This window comes from Rana temporaria, chromosome 10 (genome assembly GCF_905171775.1).
Source record: "Rana temporaria chromosome 10, aRanTem1.1, whole genome shotgun sequence".
NCBI classification, from domain to species: Eukaryota; Metazoa; Chordata; class Amphibia; order Anura; family Ranidae; genus Rana; species Rana temporaria.
The window spans coordinates 153,446,093-153,464,643 of record NC_053498.1 but is presented as its reverse complement, the minus strand read 5'-3'; the positions used below and the strand labels follow the sequence as shown (position 1 = coordinate 153,464,643).

The 18,551-nt window shown below is 55.4% G+C and overlaps 1 protein-coding gene across 1 annotated transcript in view; it reads right to left on the bottom strand.

The window, feature by feature from the left end:
• The window catches only part of VPS13D (vacuolar protein sorting 13 homolog D), a 335,026-nt gene that overhangs the window by 126,315 nt on the left and 190,160 nt on the right, over nt 1-18,551 (bottom strand). Inside the window, exon 61 of the mRNA XM_040326719.1 lies at nt 725-821. Coding sequence (XP_040182653.1) covers nt 725-821 — 97 coding nt within the window. The remainder of the gene's footprint in view (nt 1-724; nt 822-18,551) is intronic.

Below are 18,551 nucleotides of genomic sequence, written 5' to 3'. Positions count from 1 at the left end.
GTCCTTGGTGGAGGGCGGAGCTCAGCCCTTGGTGGAGGGCGGAGCTCAGCCCTTGGTGGAGGGCGGAGCTCAGCCCTTGGTGGAGGGCGGAGCTCAGCCCTTGGTGGAGGGCGGACCCGAGTCCTTGGTGGAGGGCGGAGCTCAGTCCTTGGTGGAGGGCGGAGCCCAGTCCTTGGTGGAGGGCGGAGCTCAGCCCTTGGTGGAGGGCGGAGCTCAGCCCTTGGTGGAGGGCGGAGCTCAGCCCTTGGTGGAGGGCGGAGCTCAGCCCTTGGTGGAGGGCGGACCCGAGTCCTTGGTGGAGGGCGGAGCTCAGTCCTTGGTGGAGGGCGGACCCGAGTCCTTGGTGGAGGGCGGAGCTCAGTCCTTGGTGGAGGGCGGAGCTCAGTCCTTGTTGGAGGGCGGAGCTCAGTCCTTGGTGGAGGGCGGAGCTCAGTCCTTGGTGGAGGGCGGAGCTCAGTCCTTGGTGGAGGGCGGAGCTCAGTCCTTGCTGGAGGGCGGAGCTCAGTCCTTGCTGGAGGGCGGAGCTCAGTCCTTGGTGGAGGGCGGAGCTCAGTCCTTGGTGGAGGGCGGAGCTCAGTCCTTGGTGGAGGGCGGAGCTCAGTCCTTGGTGGAGGGGGGGGGGATGGGAGAGATCAGGAGACAACAGCTGGAATCCTACATCTGGCTGACGGCGGCCATCATAGATTCATAACATACAAACACAACAAAACGCGTTTCGTCTTACCCGCTTCCAACCGGCCGAAGCCGAAATAGCTGAGCAGCTTCAGGAGGAGCTTTTCCTCGATCTGAACGGTGAACTTCTGTGCCGTGATCAGGAGGTGCTGGAAACACAAGAAGAACGATCGTTACACATTGACCTCCGGCGTACCACGCCCCCAAATGTCACTACTCATCTTCAACCCGATCGTACCACGCCCCAATGTCACTCCTCCTCCTCATCTTCAACCCGATCGTACCACGCCCCAATGTCACTACTCATCTTCAACCCGATCGTACCACGCCCCAATGTCACTACTCATCTTCAACCCGATCGTACCACGCCCCAATGTCACTACTCATCTTCAACCCGATCGTACCACGCCCCCTACAAAATCACTCCTCCTCCTCATCCCGATCATACCACGCCCCCTACAACGTCACTCCTCCTCCTCATCTTCAACCTGATCGTACCACGCCCCTACAAAGTCACTCCTCCTCCTCATCTTCAACCCGATCATACCACGCCCCTACAACGTCACTCCTCCTCCTCATCTTCAACCCGATCATACCACGCCCCTACAACGTCACTCCTCCTCCTCATCTTCAACCCGATCATACCACGCCCCTACAACGTCACTCCTCCTCATCATCTTCAACCCGATCATACCACGCCCCTACAACGTCACTCCTCCTCCTCATCTTCAACCCGATCGTACCACGCCCCCTACAACGTCACTCCTCCTCTTCAACCCGATCGTACCACGCCCCAAATGTCACTACTCATCTTCAACCCGATCATACCACGCCCCTACAACGTCACTCCTCATCTTCAACCCGATCATACCACGCCCCTACAACGTCACTCCTCCTCATCTTCAACCCGATCATACCACGCCCCTACAACGTCACTCCTCCTCCTCCTCATCTTCAACCCGATCGTACCACGCCCCCTACAACGTCACTCCTCCTCCTCATCTTCAACCCGATCATACCACACCCCTACAACGTCACTCCTCCTCCTCATCCCGATCGTACCACGCCCCTACAACGTCACTCCTCCTCCTCATCTTCAACCCGATCATACCACACCCCTACAACGTCACTCCTCCTCCTCATCTTCAACCCGATCATACCACGCCCCCTACAACGTCACTCCTCCTCCTCATCCCGATCGTACCACGCCCCTACAACGTCACTCCTCCTCCTCCTCTTCAACCCGATCGTACCACGCCCCTACAACGTCACTCCTCCTCCTCCTCTTCAACCCGATCGTACCACGCCCCTACAACGTCACTCCTCCTCCTCATCTTCAACCCGATCGTACCACGCCCCTACAACGTCACTCCTCCTCCTCCTCTTCAACCCGATCGTACCACGCCCCTACAACGTCACTCCTCCTCCTCTTCAACCCGATCGTACCACGCCCCTACAACGTCACTCCTCCTCCTCCTCTTCAACCCGATCGTACCACGCCCCTACAACGTCACTCCTCCTCATCATCTTCAACCCGATCATACCACGCCCCTACAACGTCACTCCTCCTCCTCCTCTTCAACCCGATCGTACCACGCCCCTACAACGTCACTCCTCCTCCTCTTCAACCCGATCGTACCACGCCCCTACAACGTCACTCCTCCTCCTCCTCTTCAACCCGATCGTACCACGCCCCTACAACGTCACTCCTCCTCCTCCTCTTCAACCCGATCATACCACGCCCCTACAACGTCACTCCTCCTCCTCCTCTTCAACCCGATCATACCACGCCCCTACAACGTCACTCCTCCTCCTCATCTTCAACCCGATCGTACCACGCCCCTACAACGTCACTCCTCCTCCTCATCTTCAACCCGATCATACCACGCCCCTACAAAGTCACTCCTCCTCATCTTCAACCCGATCATACCACGCCCCCTACAACGTCACTCCTCCTCCTCATCTTCAACCCGATCATACCACGCCCCTACAACGTCACTCCTCCTCCTCATCTTCAACCCGATCGTACCACGCCCCTACAACGTCACTCCTCCTCCTCATCTTCAACCCGATCATACCACGCCCCTACAACGTCACTCCTCCTCCTCATCTTCAACCCGATCGTACCATGCCCCCTACAACGTCACTCCTCCTCCTCATCTTCAACCCGATCGTACCACGCCCCCTACAACGTCACTCCTCCTCCTCCTCTTCAACCCGATCGTACCACGCCCCTACAACGTCACTCCTCCTCCTCCTCTTCAACCCGATCGTACCACGCCCCCTACAACGCCACTCCTCCTCCTCATCTTCAACCCGATCGTACCACGCCCCTACAACGTCACTCCTCCTCCTCATCTTCAACCCGATCGTACCACGCCCCTACAACGTCACTCCTCCTCCTCATCTTCAACCCGATCGTACCACGCCCCCTACAACGTCACTCCTCCTCCTCCTTATCTTCAACCCGATCGTACCACGCCCCCTACAACGTCACTCCTCCTCCTCCTCTTCAACCCGATCATACCACGCCCCAAATGTCACTACTCATCTTCAACCCGATCTTACCACGCCCCCTACAACGTCACTCCTCCTCCTCATCTTCAACCCGATCTTACCACGCCCCCTACAACGTCACTCCTCCTCATCATCTTCAACCCGATCATACCACGCCCCCTACAACGTCACTCCTCCTCCTCATCTTCAACCCGATCGTACCACGCCCCTACAACGTCACTCCTCCTCCTCATCTTCAACCCGATCGTACCACGCCCCTACAACGTCACTCCTCCTCCTCATCTTCAACCCGATCGTACCACGCCCCCTACAACGTCACTCCTCCTCCTCCTCTTCAACCCGATCATACCACGCCCCAAATGTCACTACTCATCTTCAACCCGATCGTACCACGCCCCTACAACGTCAGTCCTCCTCCTCCTCTTCAACCCGATCGTACCACGCCCCTACAACGTCACTCCTCCTCCTCATCTTCAACCTGATCGTACCACGCCCCTACAAAGTCACTCCTCCTCCTCATCTTCAACCCGATCGTACCACGCCCCTACAACGTCACTCCTCCTCCTCATCTTCAACCCGATCATACCACGCCCCTACAACGTCACTCCTCCTCCTCCTCTTCAACCCGATCATACCACACCCCTACAACGTCACTCCTCCTCCTCCTCTTCAACCCGATCATACCACGCCCCTACAACGTCACTCCTCCTCCTCCTCTTCAACCCGATCGTACCACGCCCCTACAACGTCACTCCTCCTCTTCAACCCGATCGTACCACGCCCCCTACAACGTCACTCCTCCTCCTCCTCTTCAACCCGATCATACCACGCCCCCTACAACGCCACTCCTCCTCCTCATCTTCAACCCGATCGTACCACGCCCCTACAACGTCACTCCTCCTCCTCATCTTCAACCCGATCGTACCACGCCCCTACAACGTCACTCCTCCTCCTCATCTTCAACCCGATCGTACCACGCCCCCTACAACGTCACTCCTCCTCCTCCTTATCTTCAACCCGATCGTACCACGCCCCCTACAACGTCACTCCTCCTCCTCCTCTTCAACCCGATCATACCACGCCCCAAATGTCACTACTCATCTTCAACCCGATCTTACCACGCCCCCTACAACGTCACTCCTCCTCCTCCTCTTCAACCCAATCGTACCACGCCCCTACAACGTCACTCCTCCTCCTCATCTTCAACCCGATCGTACCACGCCCCTACAACGTCACTCCTCCTCCTCATCTTCAACCCGATCATACCACGCCCCTACAACGTCACTCCTCCTCCTCATCTTCAACCCGATCATACCACGCCCCTACAACGTCACTCCTCCTCCTCATCTTCAACCCGATCGTACCACGCCCCTACAACGTCACTCCTCCTCATCATCTTCAACCCGATCATACCACGCCCCTACAACGTCACTCCTCCTCCTCCTCTTCAACCTGATCGTACCACGCCCCTACAAAGTCACTCCTCCTCCTCATCTTCAACCCGATCGTACCACGCCCCCTACAACGTCACTCCTCCTCTTCAACCCGATCGTACCACGCCCCCTACAACGCCACTCCTCCTCCTCATCTTCAACCCGATCGTACCACGCCCCTACAACGTCACTCCTCCTCCTCATCTTCAACCCGATCGTACCACGCCCCTACAACGTCACTCCTCCTCCTCATCTTCAACCCGATCATACCACGCCCCTACAACGTCACTCCTCCTCATCATCTTCAACCCGATCGTACCACGCCCCCAAATGTCACTACTCATCTTCAACCCGATCGTACCACGCCCCCTACAAAGTCACTCCTCCTCCTAATCTTCAACCCGATCGTACCACGCCCCTACAATGTCACTCCTCCTCCTCCTTATCTTCAACCCGATCGTACCACGCCCCCTACAACGTCACTCCTCCTCCTCCTCTTCAACCCGATCATACCACACCCCTACAACGTCACTCCTCCTCCTCATCTTCAACCCGATCGTACCACGCCCCCAAATGTCACTACTCATCTTCAACCCGATCGTACCACGCCCCCTACAAAGTCACTCCTCCTCCTAATCTTCAACCCGATCGTACCACACCCCTACAATGTCACTCCTCCTCCTCCTTATCTTCAACCCGATCGTACCACGCCCCCTACAAAGTCACTCCTCATCCTCATCCCGATCGTACCACGCCCCTACAACGTCACTTCTCCTCCTCATCTTCAACCCGATCGTACCACACCCCCTACAACGTCACTCCTCCTCCTCAACCCGATCATACCACGCCCCTACAAAGTCACTCCTCCTCCTCATCTTCAACCCGATCATACCACGCCCCTACAACGTCACTTCTCCTCCTCATCTTCAACCCGATCGTACCACGCCCCCTACAACGTCACTTCTCCTCCTCCTCTTCAACCCGATCGTACCACGCCCCCTACAACGTCACTCCTCCTCCTCATCCCGATCATACCACGCCCCTACAACGTCACTCCTCCTCCTCCTCTTCAACCCGATCGTACCACGCCCCTACAACGTCACTCCTCCTCCTCATCTTCAACCCGATCGTACCACGCCCCCTACAACGTCACTCCTCCTCCTCATCTTCAACCCGATCGTACCACGCCCCTACAACGTCACTCCTCCTCCTCATCTTCAACCCGATCGTACCACGCCCCCTACAACGTCACTCCTCCTCCTAATCTTCAACCCGATCGTACCACGCCCCTACAATGTCACTCCTCCTCCTCCTCATCTTCAACCCGATCATACCACGCCCCTACAACGTCACTCCTCCTCATCTTCAACCCGATCATACCACGCCCCCTACAACGTTACTCCTCCTCCTCCTCTTCAACCCGATCATACCACGCCCCCTACAACGTCACTCCTCCTCCTCCTCTTCAACCCGATCGTACCACGCCCCTACAACGTCACTCCTCCTCCTCATCTTCAACCCGATCGTACCACGCCCCTACAACGTCACTCCTCCTCCTCATCTTCAACCCGATCGTACCACGCCCCCTACAACGTCACTCCTCCTCATCTTCAACCCGATCGTACCACGCCCCAAATGTCACTACTCATCTTCAACCCGATCATACCACGCCCCTACAACGTCACTCCTCCTCCTCATCCCGATCGTACCACGCCCCTACAACGTCACTCCTCCTCCTCATCTTCAACCCGATCATACCACGCCCCTACAACGTCACTCCTCCTCCTCATCCCGATCGTACCACGCCCCTACAACGTCACTCCTCCTCCTCATCTTCAACCCGATCGTACCACGCCCCCTACAACGTCACTCCTCCTCATCTTCAACCCGATCATACCACGCCCCAAATGTCACTACTCATCTTCAACCCGATCGTACCACGCCCCCTACAACGTCACTCCTCCTCCTCATCTTCAACCCGATCGTACCACGCCCCTACAAAGTCACTCCTCCTCCTCATCCCGATCGTACCACGCCCCTACAACGTCACTCCTCCTCCTCATCTTCAACCCGATCGTACCACGCCCCTACAACGTCACTCCTCCTCATCTTCAACCCGATCATACCACGCCCCCTACAACGTTACTCCTCCTCCTCCTCTTCAACCCGATCATACCACGCCCCCTACAACGTCACTCCTCCTCCTCCTCTTCAACCCGATCGTACCACGCCCCTACAACGTCACTCCTCCTCCTCATCTTCAACCCGATCGTACCACGCCCCTACAACGTCACTCCTCCTCCTCATCTTCAACCCGATCGTACCACGCCCCCTACAACGTCACTCCTCCTCATCTTCAACCCGATTGTACCACGCCCCTACAACGTCACTCCTCCTCATCTTCAACCCGATCGTACCACGCCCCCTACAACGTTACTCCTCCTCCTCCTCTTCAACCCGATCATACCACGCCCCCTACAACGTCACTCCTCCTCCTCCTCTTCAACCCGATCGTACCACGCCCCTACAACGTCACTCCTCCTCCTCATCTTCAACCCGATCGTACCACGCCCCTACAACGTCACTCCTCCTCCTCATCTTCAACCCGATCGTACCACACCCCCTACAACGTCACTCCTCCTCATCTTCAACCCGATCATACCACGCCCCTACAACGTCACTCCTCATCTTCAACCCGATCGTACCACGCCCCTACAACGTCACTCCTCCTCCTCAACCCGATCATACCACGCCCCAAATGTCACTACTCATCTTCAACCCGATCGTACCACGCCCCCTACAACGTCACTCCTCCTCCTCATCTTCAACCCGATCATACCACGCCCCTACAAAGTCACTCCTCCTCCTCATCCCGATCGTACCACGCCCCTACAACGTCACTCCTCCTCCTCATCTTCAACCCGATCGTACCACGCCCCCTACAACGTCACTCCTCCTCCTCATCTTCAACCCGATCATACCACGCCCCTACAAAGTCACTCCTCCTCATCTTCAACCCGATCATACCACGCCCCCTACAACGTCACTCCTCCTCCTCAACCCGATCATACCACGCCCCTACAACGTCACTCCTCCTCATCTTCAACCCGATCGTACCACGCCCCAAATGTCACTACTCATCTTCAACCCGATCGTACCACACCCCCTACAAAGTCACTCCTCCTCATCTTCAACCCGATCATACCACACCCCTACAACGTCACTCCTCCTCCTCATCTTCAACCCGATCATACCACACCCCTACAAAGTCACTCCTCATCTTCAACCCGATCATACCACGCCCCCAAATGTCACTCCTCCTCCTCATCTTCAACCTGATCATACCACGCCCCCTACAACGTCACTCCTCCTCATCTTCAACCCGATCATACCACACCCCTACAACGTCACTCCTCCTCCTCATCTTCAACCCGATCGTACCACGCCCCCAAATGTCACTCCTCCTCATCTTCAACCCGATCGTACCACACCCCTACAACGTCACTCCTCCTCATCTTCAACCCGATCATACCACACCCCTACAACGTCACTCCTCCTCCTCATCTTCAACCTGATCATACCACGCCCCTACAACGTCACTCCTCCTCCTCATCTTCAACCCGATCATACCACGCCCCTACAACGTCACTCCTCCTCCTCATCTTCAACCCGATCGTACCACGCCCCTACAACGTCACTCCTCCTCATCTTCAACCTGATCGTACCACGCCCCCTACAACGTCACTCCTCCTCCTCCTCTTCAACCCGATCGTACCACGCCCCTACAACGTCACTCCTCCTCCTCATCTTCAACCCGATCGTACCACGCCCCTACAACGTCACTCCTCCTCCTCATCTTCAACCCGATCGTACCACACCCCCTACAACGTCACTCCTCCTCATCTTCAACCCGATCATACCACGCCCCTACAACGTCACTCCTCCTCCTCAACCCGATCATACCACGCCCCAAATGTCACTACTCATCTTCAACCCGATCGTACCACGCCCCCTACAACGTCACTCCTCCTCCTCATCTTCAACCCGATCATACCACGCCCCTACAAAGTCACTCCTCCTCCTCATCCCGATCGTACCACGCCCCTACAACGTCACTCCTCCTCCTCATCTTCAACCCGATCGTACCACGCCCCCTACAACGTCACTCCTCCTCCTCATCTTCAACCCGATCATACCACGCCCCTACAAAGTCACTCCTCCTCATCTTCAACCCGATCATACCACGCCCCCTACAACGTCACTCCTCCTCCTCAACCCGATCATACCACGCCCCTACAACGTCACTCCTCCTCATCTTCAACCCGATCGTACCACGCCCCAAATGTCACTACTCATCTTCAACCCGATCGTACCACACCCCCTACAAAGTCACTCCTCCTCATCTTCAACCCGATCATACCACACCCCTACAAAGTCACTCCTCATCTTCAACCCGATCGTACCACGCCCCCAAATGTCACTCCTCCTCCTCATCTTCAACCTGATCATACCACGCCCCCTACAACGTCACTCCTCCTCATCTTCAACCCGATCATACCACACCCCTACAACGTCACTCCTCCTCCTCATCTTCAACCCGATCGTACCACGCCCCCAAATGTCACTCCTCCTCATCTTCAACCCGATCGTACCACACCCCTACAAAGTCACTCCTCCTCATCCCGATCGTACCACACCCCTACAACGTCACTCCTCCTCATCTTCAACCCGATCATACCACACCCCTACAACGTCACTCCTCCTCCTCATCTTCAACCCGATCATACCACGCCCCTACAACGTCACTCCTCCTCATCTTCAACCCGATCATACCACGCCCCTACAACGTCACTCCTCCTCCTCCTCATCTTCAACCCGATCGTACCACGCCCCCTACGTCACTCCTCCTCCTCATCTTCAACCTGATCATACCACGCCCCTACAACGTCACTCCTCCTCCTCATCTTCAACCCGATCATACCACGCCCCTACAACGTCACTCCTCCTCATCTTCAACCCGATCGTACCACGCCCCTACAACGTCACTCCTCCTCCTCATCTTCAACCCGATCGTACCACGCCCCCTACAACGTCACTCCTCCTCCTCATCTTCAACCCGATCATACCACGCCCCCTACAACGTCACTCCTCCTCCTCATCTTCAACCCGATCGTACCACGCCCCAAATGTCACTACTCATCTTCAACCCGATCGTACCACACCCCCTACAACGTCACTCCTCCTCCTCCTCTTCAACCCGATCATACCACGCCCCTACAACGTCACTCCTCCTCCTCATCTTCAACCCGATCATACCACGCCCCTACAACGTCACTCCTCCTCCTCATCTTCAACCCGATCGTACCACGCCCCCTACAACGTCACTCCTCCTCCTCCTCTTCAACCCGATCATACCACGCCCCTACAACGTCACTCCTCCTCCTCATCTTCAACCCGATCGTACCACGCCCCTACAACGTCACTCCTCCTCCTCATCTTCAACCCGATCGTACCACGCCCCCTACAAAGTCACTCCTCCTCCTAATCTTCAACCCGATCGTACCACGCCCCTACAACGTCACTCCTCCTCCTCATCTTCAACCCGATCGTACCACGCCCCCTACAAAGTCACTCCTCCTCCTCCTCTTCAACCCGATCGCACCACGCCCCTACAACGTCACTCCTCCTCCTCATCTTCAACCCGATCGTACCACGCCCCTACAATGTCACTCCTCCTCCTCATCTTCAACCCGATCGTACCACGCCCCTACAACGTCACTCCTCCTCATCTTCAACCCGATCATACCACACCCCTACAACGTCACTCCTCCTCCTCATCTTCAACCCGATCATACCACGCCCCTACAACGTCACTCCTCCTCATCTTCAACCCGATCGTACCACGCCCCTACAATGTCACTCCTCCTCATCTTCAACCCGATCATACCACGCCCCTACAACGTCACTCCTCCTCATCTTCAACCCGATCATACCACGCCCCTACAACGTCACTCCTCCTCCTCATCTTCAACCCGATCGTACCACGCCCCTACAACGTCACTCCTCCTCCTCATCTTCAACCCGATCGTACCACGCCCCCTACGTCACTCCTCCTCCTCATCTTCAACCTGATCATACCACGCCCCTACAACGTCACTCCTCCTCCTCATCTTCAACCCGATCATACCACGCCCCTACAACGTCACTCCTCCTCATCTTCAACCCGATCGTACCACGCCCCTACAACGTCACTCCTCCTCCTCATCTTCAACCCGATCGTACCACGCCCCTACAACGTCACTCCTCCTCCTCATCTTCAACCCGATCGTACCACGCCCCCTACAACGTCACTCCTCCTCCTCATCTTCAACCCGATCGTACCACGCCCCAAATGTCACTACTCATCTTCAACCCGATCGTACCACACCCCCTACAACGTCACTCCTCCTCCTCCTCTTCAACCCGATCATACCACGCCCCTACAACGTCACTCCTCCTCCTCATCTTCAACCCGATCATACCACGCCCCTACAACGTCACTCCTCCTCCTCATCTTCAACCCGATCGTACCACGCCCCCTACAACGTCACTCCTCCTCCTCCTCTTCAACCCGATCATACCACGCCCCTACAACGTCACTCCTCCTCCTCATCTTCAACCCGATCGTACCACGCCCCTACAACGTCACTCCTCCTCCTCATCTTCAACCCGATCGTACCACGCCCCCTACAAAGTCACTCCTCCTCCTAATCTTCAACCCGATCGTACCACGCCCCTACAACGTCACTCCTCCTCCTCATCTTCAACCCGATCGTACCACGCCCCCTACAAAGTCACTCCTCCTCCTCCTCTTCAACCCGATCGCACCACGCCCCTACAACGTCACTCCTCCTCCTCATCTTCAACCCGATCGTACCACGCCCCTACAATGTCACTCCTCCTCCTCATCTTCAACCCGATCGTACCACGCCCCTACAACGTCACTCCTCCTCATCTTCAACCCGATCATACCACACCCCTACAACGTCACTCCTCCTCCTCATCTTCAACCCGATCATACCACGCCCCTACAACGTCACTCCTCCTCATCTTCAACCCGATCGTACCACGCCCCTACAATGTCACTCCTCCTCATCTTCAACCCGATCATACCACGCCCCTACAACGTCACTCCTCCTCATCTTCAACCCGATCATACCACGCCCCTACAACGTCACTCCTCCTCCTCATCTTCAACCCGATCGTACCACGCCCCTACAACGTCACTCCTCCTCCTCATCTTCAACCCGATCGTACCACGCCCCCTACAAAGTCACTCCTCCTCCTCCTCTTCAACCCGATCGTACCACGCCCCTACAATGTCACTCCTCCTCCTCATCTTCAACCCGATCGTACCACGCCCCTACAACGTCACTCCTCCTCATCTTCAACCCGATCGTACCACGCCCCCTACAACGTCACTCCTCCTCCTCATCTTCAACCCGATCATACCACGCCCCTACAACGTCACTCCTCCTCCTCATCTTCAACCCGATCGTACCACGCCCCCTACAACGTCACTCCTCCTCCTCATCTTCAACCCGATCGTACCACGCCCCAAATGTCACTACTCATCTTCAACCCGATCGTACCACACCCCCTACAACGTCACTCCTCCTCCTCCTCTTCAACCCGATCATACCACGCCCCTACAACGTCACTCCTCCTCCTCATCTTCAACCCGATCATACCACGCCCCTACAACGTCACTCCTCCTCCTCATCTTCAACCCGATCGTACCACGCCCCCTACAACGTCACTCCTCCTCCTCCTCTTCAACCCGATCATACCACGCCCCTACAACGTCACTCCTCCTCCTCATCTTCAACCCGATCGTACCACGCCCCTACAACGTCACTCCTCCTCCTCATCTTCAACCCGATCGTACCACGCCCCCTACAAAGTCACTCCTCCTCCTAATCTTCAACCCGATCATACCACACCCCTACAACGTCACTCCTCCTCCTCATCTTCAACCCGATCGTACCACGCCCCCTACAAAGTCACTCCTCCTCCTCCTCTTCAACCCGATCGCACCACGCCCCTACAACGTCACTCCTCCTCCTCATCTTCAACCCGATCGTACCACGCCCCTACAATGTCACTCCTCCTCCTCATCTTCAACCCGATCGTACCACGCCCCTACAACGTCACTCCTCCTCATCTTCAACCCGATCATACCACACCCCTACAACGTCACTCCTCCTCCTCATCTTCAACCCGATCATACCACGCCCCTACAACGTCACTCCTCCTCATCTTCAACCCGATCGTACCACGCCCCTACAATGTCACTCCTCCTCATCTTCAACCCGATCATACCACGCCCCTACAACGTCACTCCTCCTCATCTTCAACCCGATCATACCACGCCCCTACAACGTCACTCCTCCTCCTCATCTTCAACCCGATCGTACCACGCCCCTACAACGTCACTCCTCCTCCTCATCTTCAACCCGATCGTACCACGCCCCCTACAAAGTCACTCCTCCTCCTCCTCTTCAACCCGATCGTACCACGCCCCTACAATGTCACTCCTCCTCCTCATCTTCAACCCGATCGTACCACGCCCCTACAACGTCACTCCTCCTCCTCCATATCTTCAACCCGATCGTACCACGCCCCCTACAACGTCACTCCTCCTCCTCATCTTCAACCCGATCGTACCACGCCCCCTACAACGTCACTCCTCCTCTTCAACCCGATCGTACCACGCCCCCTACAACGCCACTCCTCCTCCTCATCTTCAACCCGATCGTACCACGCCCCTACAACGTCACTCCTCCTCCTCATCTTCAACCCGATCATACCACGCCCCTACAACGTCACTCCTCCTCATCTTCAACCTGATCGACTTCCAGGTACCCATCCCCCTTCCAGGCACCGCCCCCCCTTCCAGACACCGCCCCCCCCTTCCGTTTTCTCTAAAAGGATAGACATGGGAAAGGGGGACTTATAAGGCGCTGGAAACACGATATCATGTATAGAAAAAATACCAAATTTTATTTAATACATTATATTAAAAAAGATATCACAATCTCAAATGAAAATTGTATGTATTGTGGGGATAAAGCTACTGTAGATAAAACATTGTTCTCAACGTGTTTCACTAAAGTATATAACTTCTTCAGGAGACCATCCGCCCGGCACCTACTTGGGAGCCACACCCCCTCTGATCCTCAGATTTGATCGGTTTGAAGCCAGTAATGTGATCTGCGGGACTTTGGATTACTCCGATTATTTTCTTGCTGAGATTTCTGGCGAGCTCCGGCGTGTTCGCGCAGTCCACGTGCAGAGCCCGCCAGGAAGTTGGCACGGCGCCAATCACAGGCAGGGAGATATTGTCCTAATGTGCGGCTGCAGAGATCGGGAAATGTCTCGCTGCCTGTGATTAGCGCAGCGCTGACTTCCTGGCCGGTGTGATGTCATATTCTGCTCCCTATCGCAGAATGCTACGGAAGTGACGTTGTGGCCAGCAAAATCAAACTGCGCATGCGCGATGCGTTCCAAAAGATTTACGACAGTACACACCAGTGAACCCATCAGAATATGTCACGGAAGTGACAACCATAGACGGGGGGGAGGGGGAGAGAGAGACATACAGATATAGAGATACAGAGAGCGTTACCCGGGGCTCAGGGAGGGGATTACCCCCCTATGTGCATTACTTGCCCTATATAATAAATATGTACACCATCCCCCCAGATATATTCACATCCCTCCTATCCAGAGCAACCTGTGGTGCAATGCTGGGACTTGTAGTGCCCATCTAGAGCAACCTGTGGTGCAATGCTGGGACTTGTAGTGCCTATCCAGAGCAACCTGTGGTGCAATGCTGGGACTTGTAGTGCCCATCCAGAGCAACCTGTGGTGCAATGCTGGGACTTGTAGTGCCCATCTAGAGCAACCTGTGGTGCAATGCTGGGACTTGTAGTGCCTATCCAGAGCAACCTGTGGTGCAATGCTGGGACTTGTAGTGCCCATCTAGAGCAACCTGTGGTGCAATGCTGGGACTTGTAGTGCCTATCCAGAGCAACCTGTGGTGCAATGCTGGGACTTGTAGTGCCTATCCAGAGCAACCTGTGGTGCAATGCTGGGACTTGTAGTGCCCATCTAGAGCAACCTGTGGTGCAATGCTGGGACTTGTAGTGCCCATCCAGAGCAACCTGTGGTGCAATGCTGGGACTTGTAGTGCCTATCCAGAGCAACCTGTGGTGCAATGCTGGGACTTGTAGTGCCCATCCAGAGCAACCTGTGGTGCAATGCTGGGACTTGTAGTGCCTATCCAGAGCAACCTGTGGTGCAATGCTGGGACTTGTAGTGCCTATCCAGAGCAACCTGTGGTGCAATGCTGGGACTTGTAGTGCCTATCCAGAGCAACCTGTGGTGCAATGCTGGGACTTGTAGTGCCTATCCAGAGCAACCTGTGGTGCAATGCTGGGACTTGTAGTGCCTATCCAGAGCAACCTGTGGTGCAATGCTGGGACTTGTAGTGCCTATCCAGAGCAACCTGTGGTGCAATGCTGGGACTTGTAGTGCCTATCCAGAGCAACCTGTGGTGCAATGCTGGGACTTGTAGTGCCCATCCAGAGCAACCTGTGGTGCAATGCTGGGACTTGTAGTGCCCATCCAGAGCAACCTGTGGTGCAATGCTGGGACTTGTAGTGCCCATCCAGAGCAACCTGTGGTGCAATGCTGGGACTTGTAGTGCCAATCCAGAGCAACCTGTGGTGCAATGCTGGGACTTGTAGTGCCAATCCAGAGCAACCTGTGGTGCAATGCTGGGACTTGTAGTGCCCATCCAGAGCAACCTGTGGTGCAATGCTGGGACTTGTAGTGCCAATCCAGAGCAACCTGTGGTGCAATGCTGGGACTTGTAGTGCCCATCCAGAGCAACCTGTGGTGCAATGCTGTGACTTGTAGTGCCTATCCAGAGCAACCTGTGGTGCAATGCTGGGACTTGTAGTGCCTATCCAAAGCAACCTGTGGTGCAATGCTGGGACTTGTAGTGCCCATCTAGAGCAACCTGTGGTGCAATGCTGGGACTTGTAGTGCCTATCCAGAGCAACCTGTGGTGCAATGCTGGGACTTGTAGTGCCTATCCAGAGCAACCTGTGGTGCAATGCTGGGACTTGTAGTGCCTATCCAGAGCAACCTGTGGTTCAATGCTGGGACTTGTAGTGCCCATCCAGAGCAACCTGTGGTGCAATGCTGGGACTTGTAGTGCCTATCCAGAGCAACCTGTGGTGCAATGCTGTGACTTGTAGTGCCTATCCAGAGCAACCTGTGGTGCAATGCTGGGACTTGTAGTGCCTATCCAGAGCAACCTGTGGTGCAATGCTGGGACTTGTAGTGCCTATCCAGAGCAACCTGTGGTGCAATGCTGGGACTTGTAGTGCCTATCCAGAGCAACCTGTGGTGCAATGCTGGGACTTGTAGTGCCAATCCAGAGCAACCTGTGGTGCAATGCTGGGACTTGTAGTGCCTATCCAGAGCAACCTGTGGTGCAATGCTGGGACTTGTAGTGCCTATCCAGAGCATTGCACCACAGGTTGCTCTGGATAGGAGGGATGTGAATATATCTGGGGGGATGGTGTACATATTTATTATATAGGGCAAGTAATGCACATAGGGGGGGTAATCCCCTCCCTGAGCCCCGGGTAACGCTCTCTGTATCTCTATATCTGTATGTCTCTCCCCCTCCCCCCCCCCATCTATGGTTGTCACTTCCGTGACATATTCTGATGGGTTCACTGGTGTGTACTGTCGTAAATCTTTTGGAACGCATTGCGCATGCGCAGTTTGATTTTGCTGGCCGCAACGTCACTTCCGCAGCATTCTGCGATGGGGAGCAGAATATGACATCACACCGCCTCAGCACGTGGACGGTGCGAACACGCCGCAGCTCATCCTTACTGGAGAGCCTTTCCTTTGGGCTCCCTCCAGTGGCTGAAAAACGAAATTGCAGCTTCCCAGTTTTTGGAATTAGTTTCCTATGAGATCCTTGTGTGGGCGCCTCGGTCCTCCCGATATCCTCTGACACGGCGGCCCGCCCACCCCCATATCACTGCATGTCACCCCAAGAGCAGTTTTCTTTTGGGGTGAAGTACAAATCTCCTGAAGAAGCTTTATACTGCAGGGAAACATGTCGAGAACAATGTTTATGTACAAATCCCCACAATACATGACATTTTTATTTGAGATTGTTGTCTTTTTTGATATGATGTATTAAATAAAATTTGCTATGTTTATATACTTGTATTCTTTTTTTCAGCACCCCTTTCCAATCTCTACCTTGTTCTAATAATTTGGGGTGTGGTGCTCGGCTCCACCTATCCTTGGCTGATTCAAATATACCGTTTCCATTTTCTCAGGCGTGATGACGTCACATCTGCGCATGCATGCAAGTTCCATCATCCCAGCATTGCCACCACGTGTACAGTACAGAGTATACAGGCAGAGAAGGCAGGACGGCGCAGGGATCGCCACATAATCACACGATCCCAATATCGTACGATGATCGTTCGTACAGAGCCGATCACCGATCCTCATACAATAGCAGATCGTATGATTTTCATTAAGGCCCGCCCCTTTCACACTAAGACTTTCCCATCATTTCCAAGGACAACCATTCATATCGGTACGACTTCAGTCCCTGCACTACTCTGGTCTGATTATGATGCCATATACACAGGAATTCCTGAAATCGCTGCAAAGTCGCAGTAGTGTAAAAGGGGCCTTAGTCAGTATAGTTGTCATCCAAAATATCACTTCCCATCCGTGACGTCACTTCCCATCCGTGACGTCACTTCCCATCCGCGACCTCACTTCCCATCCCAGACGTCACTTCCCATCCCCGACGTCACTTCCCATCCCCGACGTCACTTCCCATCCCAGACGTCACTTCCCATCCCCGACGTCACTTCCCATCCCAGACGTCACTTCCCATCCCCGACGTCACTTCCCATCCCAGACGTCACTTCCCATCCCAGACGTCACTTCCCATCCCAGACGTCACTTCCCATCCCAGACGTCACTTCCCATCCCCGACGTCACTTCCCATCCCAGACGTCACTTCCCATCCCCGACGTCACTTCCCATCCCAGATGTCACTTCCCATCCCCGACGTCACTTCCCATCCCCGACGTCACTTCCCATCCCCAACGTCACTTCCCATCCGCGACCTCACTTCCCATCCCAGACGTCACTTCCCATCCCAGACGTCACTTCCCATCCGCGACCTCACTTCCCATCCCAGACGTCACTTCCCATCCCCGACGTCACTTCCCATCCCCGACGTCACTTCCCATCCCCGACGTCACTTCCCATCCCAGACGTCACTTCCCATCCGTGACGTCACTTCCCATCCCCGACGTCACTTCCCATCCCCGACGTCACTTCCCATCCGCGACCTCACTTCCCATCCCCGATGTCACTTCCCATCCCCGATGTCACTTCCCATCCCAGACGTCACTTCCCATCCGCGACGTCACTTCCCATCCGCGACGTCACTTCCCATCCGCGACGTCACTTCCCATCCGCGACGTCACTTCCCATCCGCGACGTCACTTCCCATCCCAGACGTCACTTCCCATCCCAGACGTCACTTCCCATCCCAGACGTCACTTCCCATCCCAGACGTCACTTCCCATCCCAGACGTCACTTCCCATCCCAGACGTCACTTCCCATCCCCGACGTCACTTCCCATCCCCGACGTCACTTCCCATCCCAGACGTCACTTCCCATCCCCGACGTCACTTCCCATCCCCGACGTCACTTCCCATCCCAGACGTCACTTCCCATCCCCGACGTCACTTCCCATCCCAGACGTCACTTCCCATCCCAGACGTCACTTCCCATCCCAGATGTCACTTCCCATCCCAGACGTC